Genomic DNA, 25,720 nt, shown 5'->3' on the forward strand with positions numbered 1-25,720 from the left:
TCCCTAGCAAATTACAACATTGCCATCCGGTCACACTGACTGCCCCGAAATATTTTTAGCAACTTTTTAATTGACAATTGATAAACTAAAGCGAGCGCCCCGGCCTTGCGGGCAGTGAGTAGAGCAAGCCAAGAACCAGGACTAATGGCAGCAGGCGGCCACGAAATGCGCTGTGCCAAAGGCAGCAAACGTCACAACGCCAAAGTAGAGCAAGTGCAGCTGTAACTGTAACTGTTAACCCTGGGCAGGGCGCGGGGGCAGGGTGGCAGTAGTGGAAGAGGAAGAGAGGTGGGGACGCCAAACGGAAGAAGAGGAAGAGCACATCTTGAACTCCGTTGGCGAACGAAGAAATGGAGCCACCAGCTGCTTCAGTGGCTCTAAAGCCCTTGGCAGCATCTTCGTCATGCCTGGCGGACAGGAACCCAGTGGATCCCATTGCAATCAGGTCGCAGGAGGCGGAGGCGGGGGACGACGAAGAGGAGGAGGAGGAGGACGAGGAGGATGATCCCAAAGAGGAGGAGGCCTTCTACGAGGCGCGCAACGGCAACGAAAGCGACGAACTGGAGCAGGCCTTTCAGAGTGCCCTGACTCTGGCCAACGATGTTCAGGTGAGTGTCAGCGAGGTGGAGGAACAGCCACTGGCATCTGGAAACCAGGACGACCAGGAGGATCATCTGGAGTTGGGGGCTTGCGCACTGGCATGTGAGTTATCCAGAGAGTTATCCAAGAAAAATTATTCACTAAACTTCCATGCCTTACCTACAGCGCCCAAAGACGATAGACCCCCGGAATGCAAGGAGTCAAGGGAACACAAGGAACCCCGCCACCAGACACTGCTCTCCACCAAATCCTGCGAGACACCAGCCAACAATGCCACGCTCTCGCCCACCAATTCCTACAATGGCAGCATTGGCAGTGATGGCGGCAGCAGTGTGGGCGGCGGAGCCCGTCGCAAGTCCTGGACACTGTCGCCTCAAAGTGGCGGCTCCACGCCCCTCAGCGGAGCCAAGAAGAAGACCAAGGCGGCAGGAGCACCTGCCACCACACTGTCCAATGCAAACGGAGACGGCTTTAATCTGTGGGTAGCACGAGAATGCTTCGAAACAGTGCCTGCTGAGATGGTGGATACTCTGAGCATGGCTGAAGTGGATGAAGAGGTCGAGGAGGAGGAGGACGAGGAGGCGGCTGCCGTGGAGAGTCTGCTAGGAGCCGCCGCGGCCCTCCAGGCCAGTGCTCATGTGCAGCGCCGTCAGCAGCAGCAACAGAAGCAGCAGCAGCAACAACATCATCATCATCATCATCATCTCAGACAACCATCGCCTCCACAGCATCGTCCGCTGGAACGCTCCTGGCCGCCGCGTGCTGTAGGAAGGGACCTTAAGCTCCAAGGCGATGTCTTCCAGTTTGACATCCTGGACACAGATGAGCGACTGGCCGAGGAGATGACCCAGGGCAGTGGGAGTTCCAACAACTCACCCCTGGCCACGCCACCAGTGCGTTTTAAGCCGCTGCTTAAGAAGAAGATCGGTCCGGACAGTTACATCAACACCATCAGCACACAGAAGGTACCGGTCCACCAGAGCTACGAGTTCCCCACCTTCCCCAGCTCCTCGGGTGTTGGATCCACGTCCTCGTCGCCGAACAGTCTCCAATTTCCATATTTGCGGCAGCACCGTCCACTCACCCGTGCCCTTTCCAATGGCAAGGCAAGTTCATCGGAGGAGCAAGCCTCCCCTCGTCTCCTGCTCTCACCAAAAAGGCAAAGAAGCCCCCCTTCGGGCTGCTCCACGCGTAGTGCCTCTCCCCTGGACCTCAGCTTGAGTCCCGAGCAGCACTCGCCCACCAGAGGCAGAGGCGTTGGCGGAGCACTTATGGATGCGGTGCCGCCAGGAACTCCAACATTCCATGGCCAGCGACCTCAGCAGCGGCTGCTCAAACGCGTGGGCGGAGGAGCCGGAGCTAGTACAACAGGCGGAGCCCCTGGATCGCCATTGGTGTGTCCGCCCACGCCCACTCACCATGCCCGACGGCATGCCCGCCTCCAAGCTGTCACTGCCAACTCCAGCCTCGCCAGCGGCGTGGGAGTCCCAACGGATCCCCCAGCCGCCTCTAGTCAATTGGATTACATCTTCCTGCAGGATGGTAGCCAGGAGCAGGGTCAGGAGCCGCCGGACGAGGTGGTGCACATAAGCAGCACGCGCTTGCCCTCCATTCCAGAACGCAGTGCGGCCGCAGCAGCGGCGGCGGCGGCAGCAGCCGCTGGAGCAGCCCTGATGGAACCGGGATCGGGCACGGTGTCAGGATCGAGCGGAGCCGGAGCCGCGGGAGAGCCACCACTGCCACCCGCTTGGGAGGCACGCATGGACAGCCACGGACGCATCTTCTACATCGATCACACAACGCGGACGACCTCCTGGCAGCGACCAGGAGCGGCGCCAAGTGGAGGGCCAGCGGGAAGGGAGCAGCACCATCGCCAGCAGCTGGATAGGCGGTATCAGAGCATCCGTCGCACCATTACCAATGAGAGTAGAGCCGCGCAGCTTTACAATCTGCCACCTTCTGCGAATAGCAGTGCCAATGCCGCTGCTCCGGCTGTTCCTCCCCCCGCTTCGGCTATCCATCCCGCCATCCTGATGCTCTGCCGCCCGGATTTCTATTCCCTGCTGCACACCAACGAGGCTGCGCTAGCCATCTACAACCGGAATGCCGCCCTCAAGCACATGGTAATGCGCATCCGACGCGATCCGCAGTGCTTCCAGCGATACCAGTACAACAAGGATTTGGTGGCGTTAGTTAACACCTTCGCCCAGATGGGCAGGGAACTGCCCTCCTGCTGGGAGACCAAGCTGGACCAGTCCGGCAAGCAGTTCTTTATTGACCACCAACACCGCCGCACCTCGTTCATGGATCCTCGCCTGCCCGTGGAGTGTCCACGAGTGGTGCGCCATCGCCAGCAGCATCCGCAGCAGCAGCAGCCGGGCGTGGGATACTACTATCCGGATCTGGTGGATGGTAACTGCCTGTCGGCCACCAGTGGGCATATTAACGCCAGTCCGGGATCCTCCGTGTCCGGCGTGCCGCCTTTGCCTCCGCCCAGGCCCTCATCGTCGTCCTCGTCCAGAAGTAGCCATGGACACGGCCACAACTGCACCACGGCGGCAGCCATCGCCTGTGCCTATAGCTTGCGCGGAGCAGCGGGTGGAGCCGCCGGCATGACAGGAGCGGAAGCCACTGCAGCCGGGTACGAAGATGTGCCCATTGCCTACAACGAAAAGGTAATTTTTTGTCCACTATATTATATGGCAAGATACCAAGATAGATCGATTAAGTGTTGAATTTTAACTTCACCATTTTCATTCTTATGATGCATTAAAAGGGTTTATCATTTTAAGAGTTTTAAGTTTTAAATCGTAAAACAATGTATGATATTAATCGGGGTTTTTATTTTGAAGTGTATAGAAGGAGTATTATTTTTTTAAATCATTTTATATTATTCAATTTTATTTATTTAAGGTTTTACTTAATTCTTTATTATTTATTTTAGAGCTTAAAGAATTAACTACTTATAAAATTTGGCTTTTAAAGAAGTAGTTCGCATACAAAGCCTTTTAAACCCAAATTGTATAAACCTTTAAAATTCCCATTTAATTGTTAATTGAATCCCTGACTTGTTTTTAAGGTCATCGCCTTCCTGCGCCAGCCGAACATCCTGGAGATCCTGCGAGAGCGTCAGGGGCAGCACACAATGTCCCGACCGCTTCGTGAAAAAATCAATATCCTGCGGGTGGAGGGTGTTCCCGCTCTCGAGAGATTGGGCCATGACCTACAACTGACCATTTTGCTGAGGTGAGTGTCCTGACCTGGTTTTCTAAAATTAATAGATAGAGATGTTGGGAAGCGAACTCCTCTCGGGTGGGAGTGTTCGATAAATGATTTTCCTTGGTAGATTTAAAAATTACGAGGTGTCTTTCTAAACATTCTTGTCCACTGAAATACCTATTTCATATAAATATAAATATGTATGTATAAATACATTTACCCAGGATTACATATTTATAAAATTTAAAAATTAATTTAAGATCTTTAGACCTTTCTCATCCCTTTAAATCTAAGTTTTGCGTGCGTGTAAAGCACAATACTCGGCTTGTTCCACCTGCCAGACAGCTGGAAACCCTCGGAACTGCCGTGGTGCTAATGAACCCCTCGCAATAGTCCCGCTCACGTGACGCACCCGTGGCCTCCAGCCGGTAGCTCCACCTGCACTTGACGAAGGTCCCAGAGCCAGGCCAAATCCACCTGGCCTGAAATTGCATTGCTGCGTCATTTTCTTGGCTCGGATCAGTTCAGTTCAGTTCGGTTAGGTTTGTTTTGGTTTGGCTTGGGTTTTGGCTTTGGCTTTGGCTTTGATTTAGACCTGGTGCTGTTGGCTTCGATCGATTTTGGCGGCGGTCCTGCTTGAGTGCTCCGCATATGAGTGTGCGAGTGGGCTTAATTGCTTTTGAAAACCGTGTCGAAGGTTGTTGGCTAATTTTCCAAAACGCCAAACACGTCCAACAAAGCAAACGGACTAACCACCTACTCACGGCAAGGCTAGCACTTCGTCTTGGCTTCTAATCTCATTGCTTATTGTCTAATTGACCGTGTTTCTTCAAAAATACATTTATCGCTCCGCGCCGACCACAAAAATTGAGGAACTGCAGCCCGCCAATCGTCCGGCATCCACATGCAGTGCTGACCTTAATCTTAATCCCAATCTCGGCGGCAGCAAAATGGAAAATGACGCCGACAGATTAAGTCGGCGGCGCCTCTCAAGCTCTCAACCTCTCAAATTGTCGATTACTCTGCAGCGGCCACCAACAATTCCGATTCTGATTCCGATTGAGCCATTTAATTGCATTTCAATTAGCCAAATTGTCGCGCTTCATTGGCCCCCCCGCAACAGTCAGAAAATGAGCCGTGGGAGTTTTAGCTGCTTTGCGAGGAAATATCAGGTACAATATTGACATAATCAGGTACATGACGTCCTTGTAGATAATGCTAATAAAGAATTCCTCTGCGGAATTTTGAGGGAATAGATCCTTTTGCAAGTAGTTAAATTATAGGCCAGCAAAATAAGGTCAACTTCTTAACAAACCCTTTAATGTCATGACATATCTAAATAAAATTGTAAGATAAATGGTTTAATCTTCCCCATCTCAGCTCATTTAGTAGTAAACTGGATATACAATAGTTCTTACCTTTTTGTTAATAGATTTGAAAATGGCAATAAAGTGAACAACGAATTACCTATTACGTAGAAAAATGTTAAATGCAGATAAATGGAGCAATAGATCAAAAACATAACATTTTAAAATGTAGATTTAATGGGTTTACACATACATTGGTATAGTCTCAAGAACGCATAGCAACAAAGTTATGTCTTGATAAAAATATGATATATGATTAATGGCATTTTAAAGAGCGTTTTTGAGTTGAAAAATGTTTTTTCCCCTCCCCCTCCCCCTCCCCTTTGGTATATATTGCATCGTAAAGAATGCCAGTTAACGGGCTTGTTTAGAAAAGTATTTACACCAGCATTGAAACCAATCGCATTGGGGAAATACATACGACGTCGGCCAGAACCACTTGGATTGCACAACTCCGCATCGGGGAGGCTTAGATCAGAATCCGCAGCCCCAGACAATCTGCACTTGGCCGTTAGTCATTCCATTCGCTCGGATGAGGTAACCCCACCGCCTGCCCCTTCCTCATTCCGGGGGTGTTGCGCCTCAATGATAAATTCAAAAGCCGACTAAGAGTCAGCAAATAAGTGCTCCAAGATATCTACATATTTCACCAGTTGGCTAAATGCTTTTTTTTTCATTCTAAATATTACCTGAAAATATAAAAATAACTGCATGCGATAGAAGTGGGCAGAATGTGGATAGTGAGGGTTTTTTTTATAGCAGAAAAGAGTGTATTGAGCGATCTTCGGTTTACTGCTTGATGGGACATTCCAACTTCGGGAGCAGCCACGCCCCCCGTCCGGGACAGGGCAACGCCCTAAAGCCGTAGCAGCTGCCCCATAAATATGGCACTCCAAGCCCCCGCACTCCCCACTAATCCGCTAATTCCCCTCGCCTCTCGCTCGCAGTTTAACCCAATTCCAAATGAAGCATAATTTATTGGCCAAACGGGGAACGAATAGTGGCTGTGCCACAATAGCAACTCCAAGTCCAAGTCCGAGTCCCAGTCCGAGTCCCGTCTGGTCTGGTCGTCTTTCGTTTTTGGCGGGGGTGCGGCAGATGACGACACTGCCATCAGCAAGTATTATCATTATCATCGGCACCCTCGCAGTCTCGTAGTAATCGTCATCATTGAACTTCGTCGCCGTCTTCAAGGCATTGACAAGTTTTCAGTTGGCATTTTAAATCATCTTCCTTAGGGTATATCTAATTTACAAAAGAGCTAGCTTTCCCCAATACACATATTTTTATACCCTTGCAGAGGGTATTATAATTTCAGTCAAAAGTTTGCAACGCAGTGAAGGAGACATTTCCGACCCTATAAAGTATATATATTCTTGATCAGGATCACCTCCTGAGTTGATATAGCCATGTCCGACTGTCCGTCTGTCCGTCCGTCTGTCCGTCTGTCCGTCCGTTTCTACGCAAACTAGTCCCTCAGTTTTAAAGCTATCTGCTTGAAACTTTCCCAAAAGTTGTCTTTCTATTGCAGGTAGTATATAAGTCGGAACGAGCCGGATCGGGCCACTATATCATATAGCTGCCATATAACTGAACGATCGGAAATGCCATAACTTTGGTGTTTTTAAAGTTAGGAAGTTGGGATTTTCTATGGGTCTTATTTTTGGCCAATCAATCCGACCTACCAAATTTCATAAGGATCGGCCGACTATATCTTATTGCTGCCATATAACTGAACGATTGGAAATGACATAACTTTGGTGTTTTTAAAGTTAGGAAGTTGGGACTTTTTATGAGTATTAAGAATGCATCATATGAATAATTTTGGAGAATATAATTTATAGAATATTCTGCAAGGGTATATCAACTTCGGCTCCGCCCGAAGTTAGCTTTCCTTTCTTGTTATAAATAGCTTAGATAGTCGCTGTAATTTATAGTAAACCTGTTTAGCCTTTATTCATAATAGAGTTTTATATTTTAACATCTTTATGAAAACATTGGAAGATGATGTATAACATCTTATTATTATGTTCCAAAGAAAAACAGTTGATTTAAGAAGTCATTTTTCCAAATTAAAGAAATAATAAATTAGTAAGGGTATTGGCACGTTCGAATGATATTTTTGGAGCAGGAAGTTAGCAGTGGAGTTGGGTTAACTGCTGTTTGCCGTTTAAATTTGACCCGTAGAAGGGAATGTTCGCTTTTTTTAGTTATTGCCGTTGTTTGTTGCTTGTTTACAGTTCATTGGGTTTTTGGGCGGCTGCGCATGCGTGCAGTTCGATTGGGACACGGTAGCATTGAGGCATTGGAGCAATGGAGCAATGTAGCAATGGAGCTTTGGAGACATGGAGTGGAGACAGTGGCCGGCGTTTGTTTGTGGTGTGTTCGCCGTTTTGTTGTGGCTGGCTTCCGTTTTGGGGCGTGGTGCTAGCTTCAGTGGAAGAGGGAGTGGGAGTGGTTCCCGCTGGCGGAGGGGGAGTGGGAGTGGAAGTGATGAGCGGACAATTACAACCATGACCAACGCCACACACTCACCCACCCAAGTGTCATCGCCGGGCCATGCGATTGGGATGGGGCTGTCGTCGATCGTTTGAAGTGCACTCCTCGTGGGGTGACTCAATTTCAATCGGTGGCAGCGAGCGCCGAAACCGAATCCGAACCCCCAATCCGAATCCGAACCCGAAGTCATGCCGGCAACAGCTGGCAGGCGGTACAGTGGAGCCAAGTCTTAAGGTTTTAAATTCTATTAAGAAGATGATCTTTATGTAAAGATAGATTTCAAGTTTGTCTTCAAGCCAATAATGTTCTTATTAAAAGTTCAACAATTTTTGCAAGATTTTGTAACCTTTTACCTAACTATATGTAATGTAAATATACTTTTTGATAAAGGTTAAGAAGATGAAAACAAATAAAATGAAAGAAAACATTCGAAACTTCAAGGGCTTAACGCTATATAAAAAAGATTTTATTTCTTCCAAAAACCTTGTGAATTTCTTAAGACATTTATAAAATTAAATTGAGGTTTGTAGATTAGTAGTTGTTCGAAAACATTTTCATTCGTTCTTAGAAGTTTTAAGAACCGAATTATCATATATAAAAAACCTCTTATTATTATTTTTAAAATATATTTTTTAAATGGTTAGCACTATTTCATAAATTTATTTTCGTAAAGTCCTGCTTTAAGTAGGGCTTACCCACATGTAAACCAATCTTGACCCTGTTTCTTGACCACTGTGCGATCGATGTGACTTGGAGTTCGGCGGATTCTGCTGGGTCTTCGGCGACGTCGATTGGGACAGCGCTGCACCGCCTCGATCACCGCCTTGCACATAAAAAACACAAGCAAAACACAAACGAAACCAAAACAGAACTAAACGAAACGAAACGCCGACCGAAAACAAAACCAGCGAATAATTAAATAATTTTCTTTGCCGCTTAAATTGAATTGAATTTCATATTTATCGGTTAGGCGGCTAGACAAACGCCAGCATTCTGCATTCGTCGGTCTCTGGGGTAGCATATGCTATATGCTTATAGGCCATCGAGCATAGAGGACGGCATATAAACCACCCCGTCGGAAAGCGAGAGTTTGGAGCTCTGTTTTTATAATATTATTTTTTTTGTCTTTTTGTTTATCTGTGACTCCGCCGGTTTCGTTCCGTTCCGTTCGGCGTTTGGTTGACGCTGCCGCTTCTGCCTCCGTTGCGACTTCGTTCCGTTCGTCGGATAGTGAGCTTCTATCACCAGAAGCATTTCAACAGCCGCAGCGTGAGCACACATCGTCCCGTTTACCGTTTAACCGCTAACCAACCGATACTACCCGATTCTCGAACCCTCGTTAACCGTTTCGCGCCCTTCAAAAGCGGTTGGCGAAATATCCTTTCCGAGAGGATCGATCTCTGGTGATCTCAGTGATGGTTAACCATTTGGTGCTTAAGGCTTTGGGCGCACAACAAAAATGGGCTTTCTATCGAAGGCTGCCTACATTGTGTGGGCCGTGTAAGTAGATCATTTAGTAATCAACCCTTAAATACCATCCAAAAAGTCCCCTGGGCAAGGGCTTAGTGACCCCGCTCTCGTTTAGTTTAGTCATTGGTATCGAGGTGAAGTACCCTTAGATTATCAGGCGATAAACTTTGGGAACTTTTTTTATTTCATAAAAAGTTATTAAGGAACCCCCAAAATTTTATAAATATTAACCGCATAAACAAGTTATATGAAAATTTAAAATTAATGGCAATGCTAACAGGACATACTATATTATTTATTATTATATTACTAAGTAAACATCGCAAACTAGAAACTTTAAATAATTCGGAATATATTAACTAAATGAATTTGCTTTTATTCTTAAGACTTTCTAGGGATATTAGCAAGGATATTTATACGGTTTAATGGGATGATCATATAATATACTAGTCATATTAATTTTAATGGGAATACTTTACATTTTAAATCAAGAAATTTATATATTTTTTCTGGGTTAAACATATATTTTAATCACTGAAGGAAAAGGGTTTGTTTTGAATTATTTTCCATTTTAATAGATAGTAATCATTTCTTTAAAAGTTGTAGGTGTTTTGTTTAGTAGAGAAAGAGAAAAAAAGAGTTTATCATTAGTTAATATTAGAATTTAATTGATGTCCAAACAAACTTATATTTGTTATTACAAAATATTCTATATTCTGTTTTTGAGTCATTCGAGATCTGTTTACTCATCTATTGCCCAGTCTCCCATTTCCCAAGCACTTCCCACAATAAAATTGCATCGCAGAAATGCAGCGCATGCAAAAAACGAGATCACATCCTGTCCCCGGATGCATCCGATTTTGTTGATTTCCATTCCGCCGGCACTGCACTTTTCTATCCGTGGAGATCGGGTTCCAGATGCCGGCTCCCATTCCTTTCCCACGTTACAGCGTTCCGATCTGGATGAAACTCCAGTGCTTTCGGGTTGCAGGAATGCTGTGGAATGCCGCGTAAACAGTTCGCACAAATTATGAGTAATTTGTCTCGGGAATGTGGGAACCCATCACATTTTTTAGTCGGTATTTTGGATCTATTATGTCGCGTGTTCAATTGCAGAGTTCCATGTTATGTGATCTCCAAACCTCAAGGATATATGGTCGGTTCAAGTGGTTTGTTTATGTTACACAATTACTGTGTTGGGTTGCGGACATAGTTTATAGCTTATCAGGCATAGATTTTCTAATTTGTTGGTTGGCCAATCGGTTAATGGGGCAGTGTTGTAACTAATTTAACGATTTCGGATTAGATTTCGCTTGCCTAAGAGTTTTGTTTAAGTTTCAAGTGAGTACTAAAACCAAAACAGATTGAAAACATAAACCCTTTATATAGGGTTTAAAACTCTTGAGTTTAATTTCTGTTACATGTTGCTTCTTGAAATTTATTAACGAAAATATTTATATAAAGCTTTTCTCGGGAAAGGTTTGTTAAAAACTTCTAGAAAACCCTGTTACTTTTTCAATGTTTGGTATTTTGGTTTATAAAATATGATTTCAACAGTCTTATGAAAATAAACCTGTAAAACTTTTTAAAGAACTAAACAACTTGTCAAATATCGATTAAATATATTTTAAATTTTTGTGTCCTTAGAAATTACTTATTATATATATAATTTATGCGACCCAAAGAATAACCTCTCAAAAAATAAATATTCGATCAGTCTGGTACTTTCGCTTGCTTTTATTCGTTACGGAAACCACAAACCCGTAGATATATTCATAGCCCCGAAACAAACACCCATAGGCACCCGAAAACCTAAATGGGTTAAGGCTCCATTATCGCCGCCTTCCTTATCAGCTTATCGTGGTATCTCTCGCCCCTTCTCTCTGCCCCCCATTGCATCCACATATCTGGTGGTGCAGCTTGGAATCGAACCAAACCGAACCGAATGGAGAACCAAAATCAGTCGACTGCCTGCTTCAGTTGAATTGGGAATCGATTTTACCAAAGTTTTCGTTTGTGATTGGAGTTTTATTTTTTTTTGTCGGTGTTTTGCTTTATGTGGATTTAGTGTACTGCTAATTGAGAATCCATTTCGGATTTACAGCCCATCAAATGGGTCTTTTTTCCAAGTTCGTCTACACCTTCCACATGTGGGAGAAGTACGTGAGTCGCCACAGATTCTTGTTCTTGCGCTAATATATTTAAATGTGGTTTTACTGTCTCGACCAGCATAAAAGCGCTTCCCTTTCATATCATATTTCATGAGTGCGTCTCGTAAAGCTCGCGGCAATTCCAAATATTTAGCGAATAATTTCTGAAGTTGTCGCAGGGCGAAATGTACAATGTGGGTAGAATCGGTGTCGGTGGCGGTGCATTCATAAATTGTTAATAAAATGTGCAAAAGAGGAGTGTGTAAGGGAAGTACGGCATGATGGAATGGAAAGTGGAGTGGCAACTATAATAAAATATGAATGGGAGAGATCACCGACAGCTTTTGCGTTCCCGCATAATGCCAATTATTTTTGCAGATTGGGGGACTTGTAATTTGAGCTCAAAATAATGTTTCCTTTAAAATAGATTCACATATTTTTTTAATATTTCATAAGAAGAGTGGGACCAAGAGACATGTCGATGATAACATCGGTTTTGGATATGTACTTTAGCTTTATTTAGTCATTGAACTTTATCCTGTAGCGGCGATATTAAACGATTTGGCCAACTGAGTTTTGACTTAATCTATTTGTATTATAGAAGGATATATAATATTTGATTTCCCTATTTTCAAACTAATTGACCTCTTGTCATGGATAAAGTTACAAAATTCTTTGATAAATATCTATAGGTTACTAATATCAAGCTAACTGAAAAGACCAATTTAAAATTAGTAATGCAATTTTCTTGAGAAGGTGTATGTTTTGCTATATAATTTTGAGAAAGGATATAGTATAGGTATAGTTTGAGAAATAGTCATAATTTTTATAATGCCCAATTGGAGTGCCACTCGCCATTATCACAGCCAATCCCACAGCATTTCCTCACTTTTGTGGACTTTCTTTCGGTGCAAAGTCAGTGACCGACAGTGTAGAACGATTGCATCGAGTGTTTATGGATATTCCTACGTCCCAGCCACGCCCCCTGCCGCCCATAGCCTATCGCTCAGTGCCCCGCATAATGGCGATCGTTGGTTGTGGTTCTTTGTTGGGTGTCAACCACAAGCACTTTTGCGTTCTTCACGCTTTTATTTTTTGGGTGGTTCGGTTTTCATTTTGCGTTTAATTCTCGTTAATTGCAGCTTCCTGTTGTTCCAATAATTTGCAAGAATTTCATTCAATTTGAAAGTAATTTGACGCGTCATGTGTGTAGCACTCGTATTAGACTAGCCATTAATTGATCCGTTTCCATTTCCATTTCCATCTGCCATTAAAAACTGCCAAAAAGTATTGCTAATGAGCCCAGAAGGGGAGCTCCAATTGGGGAATTAGTCACTTCCGAGCGGGCGATAATTGCAAGCAAAACTGTTGTCACTATCCATTCGATCCGATCCGATACGAACCGATCCCCCCCAAAATTATATATATATAGCACCTCTACCCACCACGACTGCGGTTGACCGCCATAATTTGCGTTATTAATTGGCCAATTTTCAATTTCAAGTTGAAGGTCGCCAGAGCAAAAGCAAAAGGCGCAACCAAATAGCAATTTTAAATTATGGATTAACTACTTAGAATCGGAATAGTTAGTATTGCCGAGCCAATCGATAGATTGGTCTAAAGAAAAAGCTAAAGAACCAAAACCAAAACAAAAAAACCTGGAAGGAAAAGTCTGTTCTGGCTTTGGGCGAAGGTCGCCTTTGACCTAATCGATTGCATTGATTGGAAATCGAGCGATTCTTCCGCCTGACGGTGAGAAAACTTTGACGGTCTTTTGGTTTGGGGAGAGGTGGGCGTGGCCAGCTGGTGTGGGGAAAAGGGGCGGAAGAAAGACTCGCTCTTGTTGCTCTTCTAAAATGTATTCAAAACGCATATTAATGTCCATGACAAATCACTTGCCCTCCTGATCTTTTGCGCTGGTCATCTCTGGTCTGATTTCATCACCGCCAAACATCGATCCAGAATCGGTTCTATATGTCGCAGAGTGACGTATCAGCCAGCTGCAGTCGTATGATTTTCAGTCTGAACAAGTGTTTATGAATCGGATAGCTAATTTGAATTTTCTACTTACAATAGAGATCAATTAGCTCTCGTATTTAAATTAATTACTATTAGCTTCCATGTCAGTTTGATAGTTGCTCTATTCATTTAATAAAGATTTCGATCGCTTTTATTGACGATAAAATTAAGATTTTACACAATTAAAAATAATTTTAATTCTATAAAAACTTGAGATAGTGTGATATTTTTAAAGATGTATGTGTTATGTCAACACATGTCTAGATCTATTTAGAACATTTGAAAGAAAACATTTTTCTCACAGTGCGACCACACGGTTCCATCCAAAGTCCAAAGCGCATTTATCTCCTTTATCCGCTATCTATGCACACTCCGTATTCGGATGGGCGTCCTTTCCGGGCTGTCGGATGTGCTTGTGCTCTGCTGCGTGGGCTAATCAATTGTCGGATTAGCCATGAGCAATCAATGAGCCATGGGAGCGAATATGACGGCACCGATAGCGGAGAGATCTAACCGTAGATTTATGGCCAACCCCGTAGTTAATTGCTTTTACCGAGTGCAACTAATTTTAACTAGTATCTAAACGATTCTCCCGCCACCTTCTGTCTCCTCCCACGCAGCCTGTTTGAGCAGGAGATCATGAGCTATGTTCCTATTGAAGAGCGCAGTCCGCAGGGATCGCCGGTCCTGAGTTCCCGGATGCCACAGCGGGCGCCGCCACCGTTCCGAAGGGATTTCGAGGCCAAGCTGCGCAGCTTCTACCGCAAACTGGAGTCCAAGGGCTATGGCCAAGGGCCTCACAAGCTTAAGTAAGTACTAAGGGCAGTGAAAACTATTTAACTCTTTATTTTACTGTCCAAAAAGCTTGAAAATATCTTCAGGTATAAGCAAAACTAATCTGGGAATCTATTTTACAGACTGCACATCCGTCGCAGCCATTTGCTGGAGGACGCCTTCCGTCGCATCATGTCCGCCAACAAGAAGGACCTACAGCGCGGCCGCCTCGCCGTACTCTGGGACACGGAGGAGGGCCTGGACTACGGCGGGCCCTCCCGCGAGTTCTTCTTCCTGCTCTCCCGCGAGCTGTTCAACCCATACTACGGACTGTTCGAGTACTCCGCCAACGACACGTACACGGTGCAGGTGTCGCCGCTGTCGGCGTTCGTGGACAACTGCCACGACTGGTTCCGCTTCAGTGGCCGTGTTCTGGGACTGGCCCTGGTACACCAGTACCTGCTGGACGCCTTCTTCACGCGTCCCTTCTACAAGGCGCTGCTGCGTCTGCCCGTGGCTCTGAGCGACTTGGAGTCGCTGGACAATGAGTTCCATCAGTCGCTGCAGTGGATACGCGACAACGACATCGGCACCGGCGTGGATCTCGGCCTGACCTTTTGCGTCACAGAGGAGCTGCTGGGACGTGTGGTGGAGCGGGAACTGAAGCCGGGCGGCAAGAATATAATCGTCAATGAAAAGAACAAGAAAGAGTACCTGGAGCGCATGATCAAGTGGCGACTGGAGCGCGGCGTCCAGGAGCAGACGGAGTCGCTGGTGCGCGGCTTCTACGAGGTGGTGGACTCGCGTCTGGTCTCTGTCTTTGATGCCCGGGAATTGGAGCTGGTGATTGCCGGCACTGCCGAAATAGACACCAACGATTGGCGCCTCAATACCGAGTATCGTTCCGGCTACCATGATAACCACCAGGTGATCGTGTGGTTCTGGCAGGTCATCGAGCGCTTCAGCAACGAGCAGCGTCTGCGCCTGCTCCAGTTCGTGACTGGCACCTCGAGCATCCCCTACGAGGGCTTCTCGGCGCTGCGCGGCTCGACGGGCCCGCGGCGCTTCTGCATCGAGAAGTGGGGCAAGCCCAATGCCCTGCCCCGTGCCCACACCTGCTTCAACCGACTGGACCTGCCGCCCTATCCCACGCCCGAGCTGCTCTACGAGAAGCTGCTGCTGGCCGTCGAGGAAACCAATACGTTCGGCATTGAGTAGGCACGTGATATTGCACCTCAGCCTCACTTTGTTGCACCCAAGAACACACACCCCGAAACGCTTTATTTCGATTTTAGAAGTTTTTTATAACTTGCCTAAGCTTAGGAATTCTGGAGTGATGCAGAAATCCCAGGGACTTGGAAGTTGGTGTCTCTGAAAGTGGACAATGCAGTTAAGGGAAAAAGTCTTTAACATTTCATTCAAACCCTATTCAATTTAATATTCTACGACTTTTGGTCTAATTGGTTTCCTATGGAAATCCTTAAAACAAATAGTTAAATTCGCAATTTTTTGTGAGAAGTTTAGACGACTAAACACTTTCTAAGTCTTCTGAGATTTCTGCAAGACCCAGGATTGTACTGTAGTTATTTATATACGTAGGTTACCCGTCCCCCCTAAAAACAAAGCCTAGCCGTAGACAGACTCGCTACTTTAGGCATGGCATCCCACTAGTTCGTAGACAATTTGCCTTCGCCTTCGTTTGCCGTTCACTGAATGGAAGTTACCTCAAGAGCAAAACGGCTTGCCAGCGCCGCCAGTCATTAGTCCTAAGATCTACACGCCCCCGGATAACTTCTAAGCCTAAGGATCCTTCGCTTGACTCTGCCTGATTTACAATCGAAACGATGCCAACTGCCTCTAGAGAAATTTTCGACGCGTAATCGCTGCTGCAGATCCAGTTTAGCAGGGTCCAAAGAAAGAGAGCAGAGCCACTCTACGCCAATACTTAACTAGCTTATAATGTTGTCTTAGCCTTAACTCGAATTCCAACTCAAATTTAAACACTCCCTAAATGTGTGCATTCCAAATAAGCGTATTGTGGATGTCAGTTATTATAGCATATATATATATATATACCTATATATTTACCCCTCCTTACTCCCTTAACCCAAAAAGTATGTAAATTGTTTTTGAATTTACAAACCGTTTAACTATCCGTGTGGAAGTTGCCCTGTGCATCCTTGCCTGCCAATTGACCAAATCTCTGGCCAGGACAGGCAGCACGTGCCAGCTCCGATCGGGTATATATGGTATATTATATATACACAAATTGGCTGCTGTTTTGCCAACGATTAAAAATTGGTCCAGTGCGTTGCTTCGGCTTTATTGGTTCTTTCGGCGCATACAATTAACGAAAATATATTAACAAAAACATACAAAATTCAAAACGTAGCTAAATAATAAACAAACGAATGCAAAAAAAAAACAATTTGTAGGATTAGAATTGATCGAAAGCGAGAACGAAACGAAAAGATAACTAAATGGTGATTTGTTTACATGTATTTTTGGCATTAGTTAATACGGAAAGCGACAGAGAAGGAAAATCGAGATGGAGAGAGACAGAGCGACAAACAAAGACGGTGTCAGTAAAAGAGACAGATATAGAGATAAAAAACGCTTTTTGAACTCCTTATTAATAAATGAAGATTGTTTTTAATGAATTATTAATGTGCGTGTATTTATGAACAAATTAACTATAATTATAAACAAATAAATGTGAGCCTTTTACTTCAAAAGCAAATCTGTGGAGGTTTTTTTATTATATAATGGGGAAAAGAATCGATTGATCGATTAATGCTGACCAAGAATATATACTTTATAGGGTCGGAAATGTCTCCTTCACTGCATTGCAAACTTTTGACCAAAATTATAATACAGGCTGCATGGGTATAATGATCCACTCCTTTTTGTGGAAAATCGGTATTACGGAATTTAACAAAAATTCATGATTTTAAAGCATTCTTTTGTTGTAACTTGGCCAAAATATGCCGCACACTTACAAGACTCTGTTCTATGTGGAGGCTATAATCCACTACTTCGCGGGGTTTGGATAAAAATAACCGAAAAATGGTCTAGATTTTTTTGCAGAGTCCCATATCGGTAGGCTTGGTTATGTTCCATATTTGCATTGTTAAACTGGAAACACAAAATTGGTTTCTGACCGATTTGGACAAATCCTGAAACAAAAGATTCCCAATATTATTCTTAATTAAAGCAAAGATGTTCCTTTTTCTATATATTTTATCCACAATTTTCTTGTTACTTTTATTTTTGGTTGGTTTTAACTGCAAAATGCAATTTGCTTTTACATCAAGTTGTATTTTTTGTTTCTCGTTTGTCTTCATGAAATGATAACACATACTTTATATGCCCTTAAATATTATGCGACCATTTCTCTAGGCAAAGATTTCCATGTTTGGGGTGTGGACATTGGACTGGTTAGCCGGACTCGTGTCCTGCCGCGTGTATGTACAGTGTCTCGCCGGGATTTTGAGCTGGGTTAGTGGAGATTACTGTGTTACTGGATTAGTGGAGGTGTCTCCCGGTTAGTGGCATCTTATCCAAGTGCGTCAAATGCGGGAGTAGCGGCTATTGGTTAGATCTAGTCAGGAGTTGGTTAAGGGTGGGATGGATCGATCGATCGATCTGATGACTGGTTTTTCGGTGCATTTTTGTGCGCAGCAAAGCTTTCTAAAAGCATCGTGACACATGCAAAATTTCGAGTACTCGTACTAAGTAATTTTCTTTACACATCATTTGAACGGAAAACAAAGGCTTGTGACTCTAGCTAAGTTTTACATTACACTTGAAGAAATTTTTCTAGTTTTCATACATGTGTTAATACATAGATATATATATATATTTTAAATAAATTCTTTCCACCACTCCGAGCCAGGAGCCTACAAAAAATATTTATAGTTATCTTCGTGGTATCTTCAAGCTTCTGCTTTTGGTTTCGGATTATATGTAGTATGATCTCTGTGTCAAGCATTATAAAAATAGAGCATCCATCGATCTGGGAGGTGAATATTCATTATGCAATCTGGTTACGTTTTTTGTTCTTTGTTTCTCTCGGAAAAGGCCTTTGAAAGAATTGAAAATTGTTCTGTTCTGTGGTTAAATATTAATGTAGAGTGTGACTTTAATGGTCTGACTGGCTGTGAATGGAGAATCTGTGGCTCCAATTTCGACTTGCTTCTTTCATTCGGGTTTGATCACAGCTTTTACAATTCTAATGATATTCGTGTGAGTGGTAATGTGTATGGAGTGTGTGTTTGGAGCACAGTGCGGGCAACTTTTTAATTCGCACCAAAAATACTATATATTTTGTAGGTGTATTTACATGCATACATGACGAGAAAAAAAAACGTATTTATCTTTTTTTGCAGACGTGTCGCAATATATGCACTTAATTTCTTTATATATGTAAATATTTATAATACTTTCGCAAAGATGCACGAAGAAAATGCATTCTGTCCGACATTACATACACATAATTACACTTAATATTTCGTTTTCATTTTCAGTTTACTTCTGTTCGAGAAAGCTGCCATTCTTGACTTTATTCATTATTTCATATAGATCTTTTTGTTATTTAAAAAAGTAATACAAAATATGTTTTGGTTTTCCTTCATTTATTTTCATTACGATTATTATACCTTTTAGATTCGCTTGGCATATGAAAAATGTAGGAAAGAAGGCATGTTAGATATAAGTTTCTTATTTTTTTTTCTTTATATACTCGCTTTTTCTGAGCTTTCAACTATTTATGTTTAGTTGGTAAAATAATTTTTAGTAAAATTTACTACTTGACTCTCTGCATGATGCATTTAATTTCGCTCTATATGTAAATATTTGTAAAGAATTAGAAAAAAAGGGTACAAAAATAACAACAAAAAATTCACATTCAACACAGCTTGGAGGCGAAGAGAGTTTTTAGGGGGTGGGGGTTTTCGGGCTTCAGTTTCGGTCACATCTGGAGAAGATGCGGCCAGGAGGGCAGGCTGGTAAAGATGACTCTCTTTCTTTGGGCTATTTTCGTATGCAACAACATTGAACAGTGCTTAAATCTGATTTCTGATTTCTTCTGGTATTTATATATTCGTTATACATATTCCTATATGCGGTACGTAGATCTAGGCATATGCTATATAAGTTATGTAATGTAGTTGTTTGTAGGAAATTCGCAGCTCGCTGCTCCTTGATTACTTGGGGTTAAGATGGGGAAAATGCACAAGAATTGTCCGCTCCTCGGGTCCGCCTCTGATCCTGACTCTCCGTCGGACGGTTCGTTTGCTTTGCTCGCCTGGAGTGACTTCCAGTCCCGCTCGTCCTCATCCTCATTCTCATCCTATGCCTTCGTTGTACTCCGTTCTTAATCGGACTCTAGTTAACTTTGTCATGGTTAAACACTCTTCGCTGTTAATTTATTTGTTTTGCTTTTGTTTCGCTTGTCGCTCGTTTGCTAATGCTGCTGGTTTTGTTTTTGTTTCTTCTTTATTTTTAGCTATTTGTTTTTCATTTAGTTTAAATTTAATTTAAATAATGTTTATATATAGATGTTTTTGCTATACAACTATAGCATGGTATGTAATAATATTTAAAAAAAAATAATAGATTAACGTAAATTGGTTACTCTACTCTCTACACTTCCATATCTCTCGTCCGTATCTCGGAATCCTATCTGTGTTTCCCATCGGTTCTCTCGTATCATATATTCATATAACACATCATTTCAGGACGAACATCTAGTCGAAAAAAGTTACAACTCCAATTTGCAAAGGTAAAACATAAAACTATTCTGTATACAATTTGTTTTCTCGTCCGGTTCCCCCTTCTCTGTTCTTTTCTGTTCTGCTCCGTTCCGTTCCGTCTAGCTGTTAGGCCTACTCCGAGTCCTGTTCGCGCTCATCGAAGCCGGCCAGATCGACAGTCTGCAGCATTCCGCGCGAATAGGCGTACTCGATGAGGGCCAGGTGGCAGAACACATACTGATCCGGCATCTGGATGGAGTAGGCGCGCTGTGACCGGATCTTCTCCACGGTGCCGCGTATGTCCGCCGTGCCCACATCCTCCAGGCGCGATATGCAAATGTCCAGAGTGATGAATGTGCCTGCCAGTCATCAGACACTTGGTTAGTAAATCTTAGGTAAGGAATGGTAAATCCACTCACCTGTGCGTCCAATGCCTGCACTGCAGTGCACCACGATGGGCGGTCCGCGGGCGTGGCCCGCCCAGGTGTCGCCCAGTCCGTTGACGAGCTGCGCCTGCTTTTCCCGCACCTTTTGCAGGAAGTTCAGCATGGCCATGGCCGAGCTGGGAACGCCGTAGTCCGGCCAGCTGGTGAACTGCCAATGTGAGACATTGCGAATTTCGTCAGTCTGTTTAAGGATACAGTACAATTATTATTAAAATAATCTATTGGTTTCTCAATTCGAATCGCTTGCCTTTATATTTCTCAATTCCAACGAGGCAACCATATAGTCCTCGTTGCACTCAACGCTAATTGTTCGCACATGGTAGTCGCCAAACTCTAAGGAACTTTCTTCAGTCGGCTCCCAGTACTGGCCGCATTTCACGCGTCCGCGCTCCATTACGCGCGTCGTCATTACTATAACTAAACAATGTTGCTCCCAGATCATGCGCCAAAAGTCCTGGGATGTCTTTGGTAATGGACCTGCAAGGAGATCTCCGTTAGTTTACCGTCCATATATATATTGATATAGATTTAGAGCGCACTCTATCCCCACCTTGAGTTGAAATATAGGCATTCTTTTGTTTGTAGCCATCGACGAAATTCGCATTTATGTAATCCGACGGCTCTTCGCCGTCTTCGTTTGCCAGCACCACTCGACTGTGATCGTAGCAGAGGACGTCTGTGTAGCGATTCTTGGTCAGATTGGATCGCATCCTGCAGGAGTTAAAGATTGGAAATTACAAAACATTCAGAGGTACATAACACGATTTGATTCACCCACCTCGCATGCAGGAAGGTGCCCTCGGGCGCCCTATTCCGGATGTCCGCATATTCTTTGATCAGCCCATGCCGTCCGCGTTGCTTTACCATCTGCACAATCTGATCGATGGGCTTGGGATCTCCCTCCTGACCGGCCAGACTGTCGTCGTCGCTGAAGCCGGACGAAGCGCTGCTGGGCGGATTCTCTGACCAGAATTCGCCGCCTCCGTTGGTGGTGGTGGTGCCAGCAGCTGCTGCTGCTCCAGCTGCTCCTGCAACTGTGGTGGCGTTGTTGGTGGTGGTGGTTGTGTTGTTGCTGCTGCTGTTGTTATCCGCCGAACCACTCGTGTTGAGCTTGAGGGGATTGGCCGACGTGGCCGTACTGCTGCTGCTCCGGTGGCTGGGACTCAGTCCGTTGATTGTGATGTTTTCGTTGGGCTCGACACCACAGCTCACAGCTGTCGCGGCGGCAGCTGCTCCTCCTGATCCCACTGAAGATCCAGCTGGACCCACGCCATTGCTGACCGTCACCACGGTGGTATTGTTATCGCCCAGCTGGTGGACGGCGCTGATTATCGTGGCCCCTGTTGTGGCGGCCTCTATTTCCGTGCCATTGGTGGCCACTGCCGATCCAGTTGCAGAACCACCGGATCCTCCCACACCCACGATATTGGCCAGCAGCTCGTCCTCACGATTCGTCATCGATTGGCGGCAGCTGAGCAACCATGTGGCGTGATCGACCTCCAGCGTGCCACCCAGATGAATGGGCAGCGCCTTGCGCGGCACGTGCAACGCCAACTGTGGCACCGATACAGTGAACACTCGCTCGCGCAGCTTCTCGCGCACAAACAAACGCAGGATCTTGAAGGGGGCCTTGAACCACAGCGGCGCCGTCACGATCAAGACCTTCTTCAGACGCGCCGGATAGCCGCCCTGGAATAGTAAAAAATTGGTTGGTTAATGATTTGCCAACTTTAATTGAATACATTGATTTTTATAAAAACTTATGGTTTGTCATATTTGCTGATTTAATGCAACAGGTATAAATATTTCAGGCTTGTAATTTAGTATCGCCCAACTTATCTTTAGGTCTTAGCTTTTCCCCATTTACAAATCTTTTTAAATTAAATTTAGTATTTATGAGAGTAAAACTTAAGTACAAAACAAGAGAGAACGCTATAGTCGGGTGCCCTGACTATCAGATACCCGTTACTCAGGTAAAGGGAGTGCGAGGGAGATGGAGATAGAAACTTTGATCACGCATAACTTTTTAACGAATGGTCTGACTTGAAAAAGTTCTTCTACATTTCGATATGTATTGATAAACACAATAAAACTGCATTTTTACTTTTCCGAAATATTTAAATTTTTAAAATCGTATATAAGCGATTGTGGGCGTTAAAGGGGGCGTGGCACCTTTTTGAAACAAACTTGCGCTGCGTAGGAACTCCTAGAATCTGCATGCAAAATGCCAATCTTCTAGCTTTTATAGTTTCCGAGATCTCAGCGTTCATACGGACAGACAGACGGACAGACAGACGGACAGACGGACAGACGGACAGACGGACAGACAGACGGACAGACGGACATGGCTATATCGACTCGGCTAGTGACCCTGATCAAGAATATATATACTTTATAGGGTCGGAAACGCTTCCTTCTAGCTGTTACATACTTTTGCACGAATACAATATACCCTTTTACTCTACGAGTAACGGGTATAACAATGCTTTCACTAATGATTTCCCCGCCCTTTCAATAATTATTTGTCTGATTTTATTAACCAATAGTTTTGTTTATTAGTTTCCCCATTAGGTATTGCCTTCATTTACTAATTGACACGACAAGGCATGATTTCAGGTAGCAATAACGTCTATGAGCTATAAGTAATCAATTAGACAAATTTAATGCCGTTTTCCTAGAAGTTTTAAATGATATTTTCCTGAGAACCAATTTGAAGCAATTGACATTTTTGCTTAATATGCAGTTTCGACAGGTGAAATTTCCCAGAAGTGCTGTAGTTTTGATATGGCATTCCAAGTTGCGACGAATATTTTAAGTGCCATTTCTCTCTCACTCTTTATGAAACTTTCTAACCTACCTCCCACAACCTGTAGTTTACTCAGGAATATTGCACTTCTGTGCAGGGGGCAGCAAAAAGGGGGGAAAGTCACCGGAGATACGGACATATATACACATGAGTGGGCCACGCACAGGGGCAGTTTCCAGGGAAACCTTCTGCAATAAACCAAGTTGGCCTGCACATGGCACGAGCTCCGGCTAAAAGGCTTTGCATTCATTAATTAACACGCAATGCCATGAATTGCTCTGGTTTCAGAGTTCTGTTTGTCCATTGCAAAGGGGACGTAAAAGATCATAGGTATTTCTCGGAAAATGTCGAAACTTTATACTTTTAATCACAGGAATCTCTTTTAATCATAACTACACCGAATAATCGGAACTGTGTCGCAGAGAAAGATTCCTTTAAACTAAATAAAACCATGAAAAAGTTGTTCAAATTGTCTATGAAGAAGGCCTTTTATATAATGGTAATTCTAGGCAATTCACTAAATCTGTAAGTGTTTAAATGGCTAAGATTCTTTTAAGGTGATTTGATACAAATTTTGAACTAAACAATGTATGTAGGTGCTAAAAAGGTAAATCACATATGTTTTTTAGATGACCACACAGCACTGCTTAAGTTGCAAAGTCGCCGGGTAGAGTAGCTAAAAAAAAAATGCGACAACATTCAACTGGGGCGGTTGAGACTGAGTAAAAGTGGGTGGGGTGGGGCAAATTCCACGACAACCTTCACCCAGTTGGGCAAATGTTGAGCAAATTTCATTGCGGCATTTTTCGTCGATGGCACATTGAGATACAGCAAAAACAACAAGTGGAAAACTTGGCTTCACTCAAAGGTGAAATGTGATTTCCCAGAGAGAGAGAGATGGATATGGTATATAGATGGTATATATACAGACAGTGTGAGAGAGAGAAAGAGAGCAAGAGAAAAGGGGTCGTGGGAGGGTGGTTGGGTGCTTGTTGGTTTTGGCTCCTCTTTCTCACCGTATTAGCTTTTGGGGTATATATCATCCATGCCATCATTATTTAGTTTATTGGCCCCAAAAGCAATGCAGCAAGCAGATTAAGGTCAGCAAGCAGTGGGAAAGAAAAATAACCAACAGAAAGTGCGGAAAAACCAACAACAAATGCACTTTAATTAAACGCACAATCACAACCAATATAAACACACACACACACACAGAGAGACCACCACGTTTGTGGAAAATTTAATTAAAAGTTCTTTTCGCAGTTTGTTTAAAAAATATTGTCGTTTCTCCTTTGCTTCTCGCTCATTTCTGCCTTTTCCCATTGTTTCGCCGTATTGGCTCAATAAATTCCTGTTAAAGCTCTAATTGGCAACATTTTCAATTAAGTTGGGTGAATTTTTCCGCCCTCTTTTCTGAGAGCTCTTCTTCTTCCAAAGATTGCATCATCGAATCATACACACACACACACAAAAATGAAGGAGCAGAAATGCAGGCACCACGCACACGTCCACGTACATTGCCATATAAACAACTTCCTTTCATCTTCTGCTCCTCCTTCTTCATTTTTGCCTCCTTATTTTTCTTCCTTCGCCTCCTTTTTGTTAATTTTCATGCTTTTGTATTGCCTTTCAGTTTGTTTTCATGTGCACTTTCACTTTGATCCCAACACACACACATGAATTCACCTTAAAGTACCGTTGCTTTTAGAGTTGCACAATTTCTATGGATGCTGATGCTGCAAAGTAGGCAATACTTTTTTTTTCCTTCAATGAGGACTTTAAAGTTTGCCTTTCAGACATAATAATAATATTTACCTTTTCTTTTCGAACCAGATAAAAACTGTTAAAGTGCCTAAATATAACTTTAAATACAATTTCTTTTTAGTATTGAAAAATTCCTACATACGCTTTAAAGTAGGTACCATTTATTGCCTGGCTCTAGAAGCCAGTAAAAGCTATTTTCCAATTTGCATATCAAAACTTTTTAATCACCTCAAGGGCACCTACTGTTTCATAGGGTTATTTAACATTGTTTATCATTTTTCTTCAGGGAACACGTGAAAATCAACGAAATTATCCCAGGACCTTCAATTGTCTAATTTGCATACGGAAAATACTCAATAATTTATATTAATTGTTGGATTGTCCTTGTGAATAGTGATTTCCATGGTGGAGGAATAACTATCACAGTAGCAATTAATGCTTTAGTATCCAATTTGCGATCCTTAAAAATAAATAAATAATCTACTTGCCCTTGGTAAACTAAATATAAACAACTACACCTTACGTAGGTGTAGCAACAGTAATAAAATAGTTTGAAATAATATTATTTTAGTTTTTCTTTTATTTTTTCCCAGAAACCTTTAAAAGTAGGTAATAGTGTCCTTCAAGTGTCCAATTTGCATATCAGGAAAACTCAATAAAAGCAATAAATATTCAACTTTCTCCTGGTATTTTTTTCGTTTCCTTTATTTGGACAATAAATAACCCATAGTGCGTGCTTCAAAGAAATTTGGATGGCTAGCAAAAAATAAAAAGGAAATATTTCACATTTCATTTCATATTTTTTGCTGGCATGTGAAATTTAGGGGTGATTATGAGTCATAATTGGGGAGAT

At 43.4% G+C, this 25,720-nt stretch overlaps 2 protein-coding genes across 6 annotated transcripts in view; one reads left to right on the top strand and one right to left on the bottom strand.

Annotated features, from left to right (window-relative positions):
• The first annotated feature begins 9 nt into the window (after nucleotides 1–9).
• LOC108051097 (E3 ubiquitin-protein ligase HECW2) lies at nucleotides 10–16,838 on the top strand. Of its 3 annotated transcripts, XM_017133050.2 has the most exons (5): nucleotides 10–702; nucleotides 766–3,275; nucleotides 3,680–3,846; nucleotides 13,945–14,133; nucleotides 14,242–16,838. In XM_017133050.2, exons 1-5 carry the CDS (start codon nucleotides 351–353, stop codon nucleotides 15,314–15,316), a joined length of 4,293 nt encoding a protein of 1,430 aa, XP_016988539.1. In that variant the 5' UTR covers nucleotides 10–350; the 3' UTR covers nucleotides 15,317–16,838. The 3 variants fall into 3 exon arrangements, with proteins under 3 accessions (XP_016988539.1, XP_016988541.1, XP_016988540.1); XM_017133052.2 differs by lacking the exons at nucleotides 10–702; nucleotides 766–3,275; nucleotides 3,680–3,846 and adding an exon at nucleotides 8,696–9,185; XM_017133051.2 differs by lacking the exons at nucleotides 10–702; nucleotides 766–3,275; nucleotides 3,680–3,846 and adding an exon at nucleotides 11,114–11,314.
• Nucleotides 16,839–18,611: 1,773 nt separating this feature from the next.
• Nucleotides 18,612–25,720, bottom strand: part of LOC108051099 (tyrosine-protein phosphatase non-receptor type 9) — a 34,373-nt gene continuing 27,264 nt past the window's right edge. For all 3 annotated transcript variants that reach the window (XM_017133056.2, XM_017133053.2, XM_017133054.2), the window contains exons 4-8: nucleotides 21,076–21,986; nucleotides 20,848–21,008; nucleotides 20,545–20,774; nucleotides 20,271–20,478; nucleotides 18,612–20,210 (exon numbers count right to left, since the gene is read on the bottom strand). In XM_017133056.2, the coding sequence (XP_016988545.1) occupies nucleotides 19,984–20,210; nucleotides 20,271–20,478; nucleotides 20,545–20,774; nucleotides 20,848–21,008; nucleotides 21,076–21,986 (1,737 nt within the window). In that variant the 3' untranslated portion in view covers nucleotides 18,612–19,983. The remainder of the gene's footprint in view (nucleotides 20,211–20,270; nucleotides 20,479–20,544; nucleotides 20,775–20,847; nucleotides 21,009–21,075; nucleotides 21,987–25,720) is intronic.

This window comes from Drosophila rhopaloa, unplaced genomic scaffold (assembly GCF_018152115.1).
Source record: "Drosophila rhopaloa isolate 14029-0021.01 unplaced genomic scaffold, ASM1815211v1 contig_3, whole genome shotgun sequence".
Taxonomy (NCBI): Eukaryota; Metazoa; Arthropoda; class Insecta; order Diptera; family Drosophilidae; genus Drosophila; species Drosophila rhopaloa.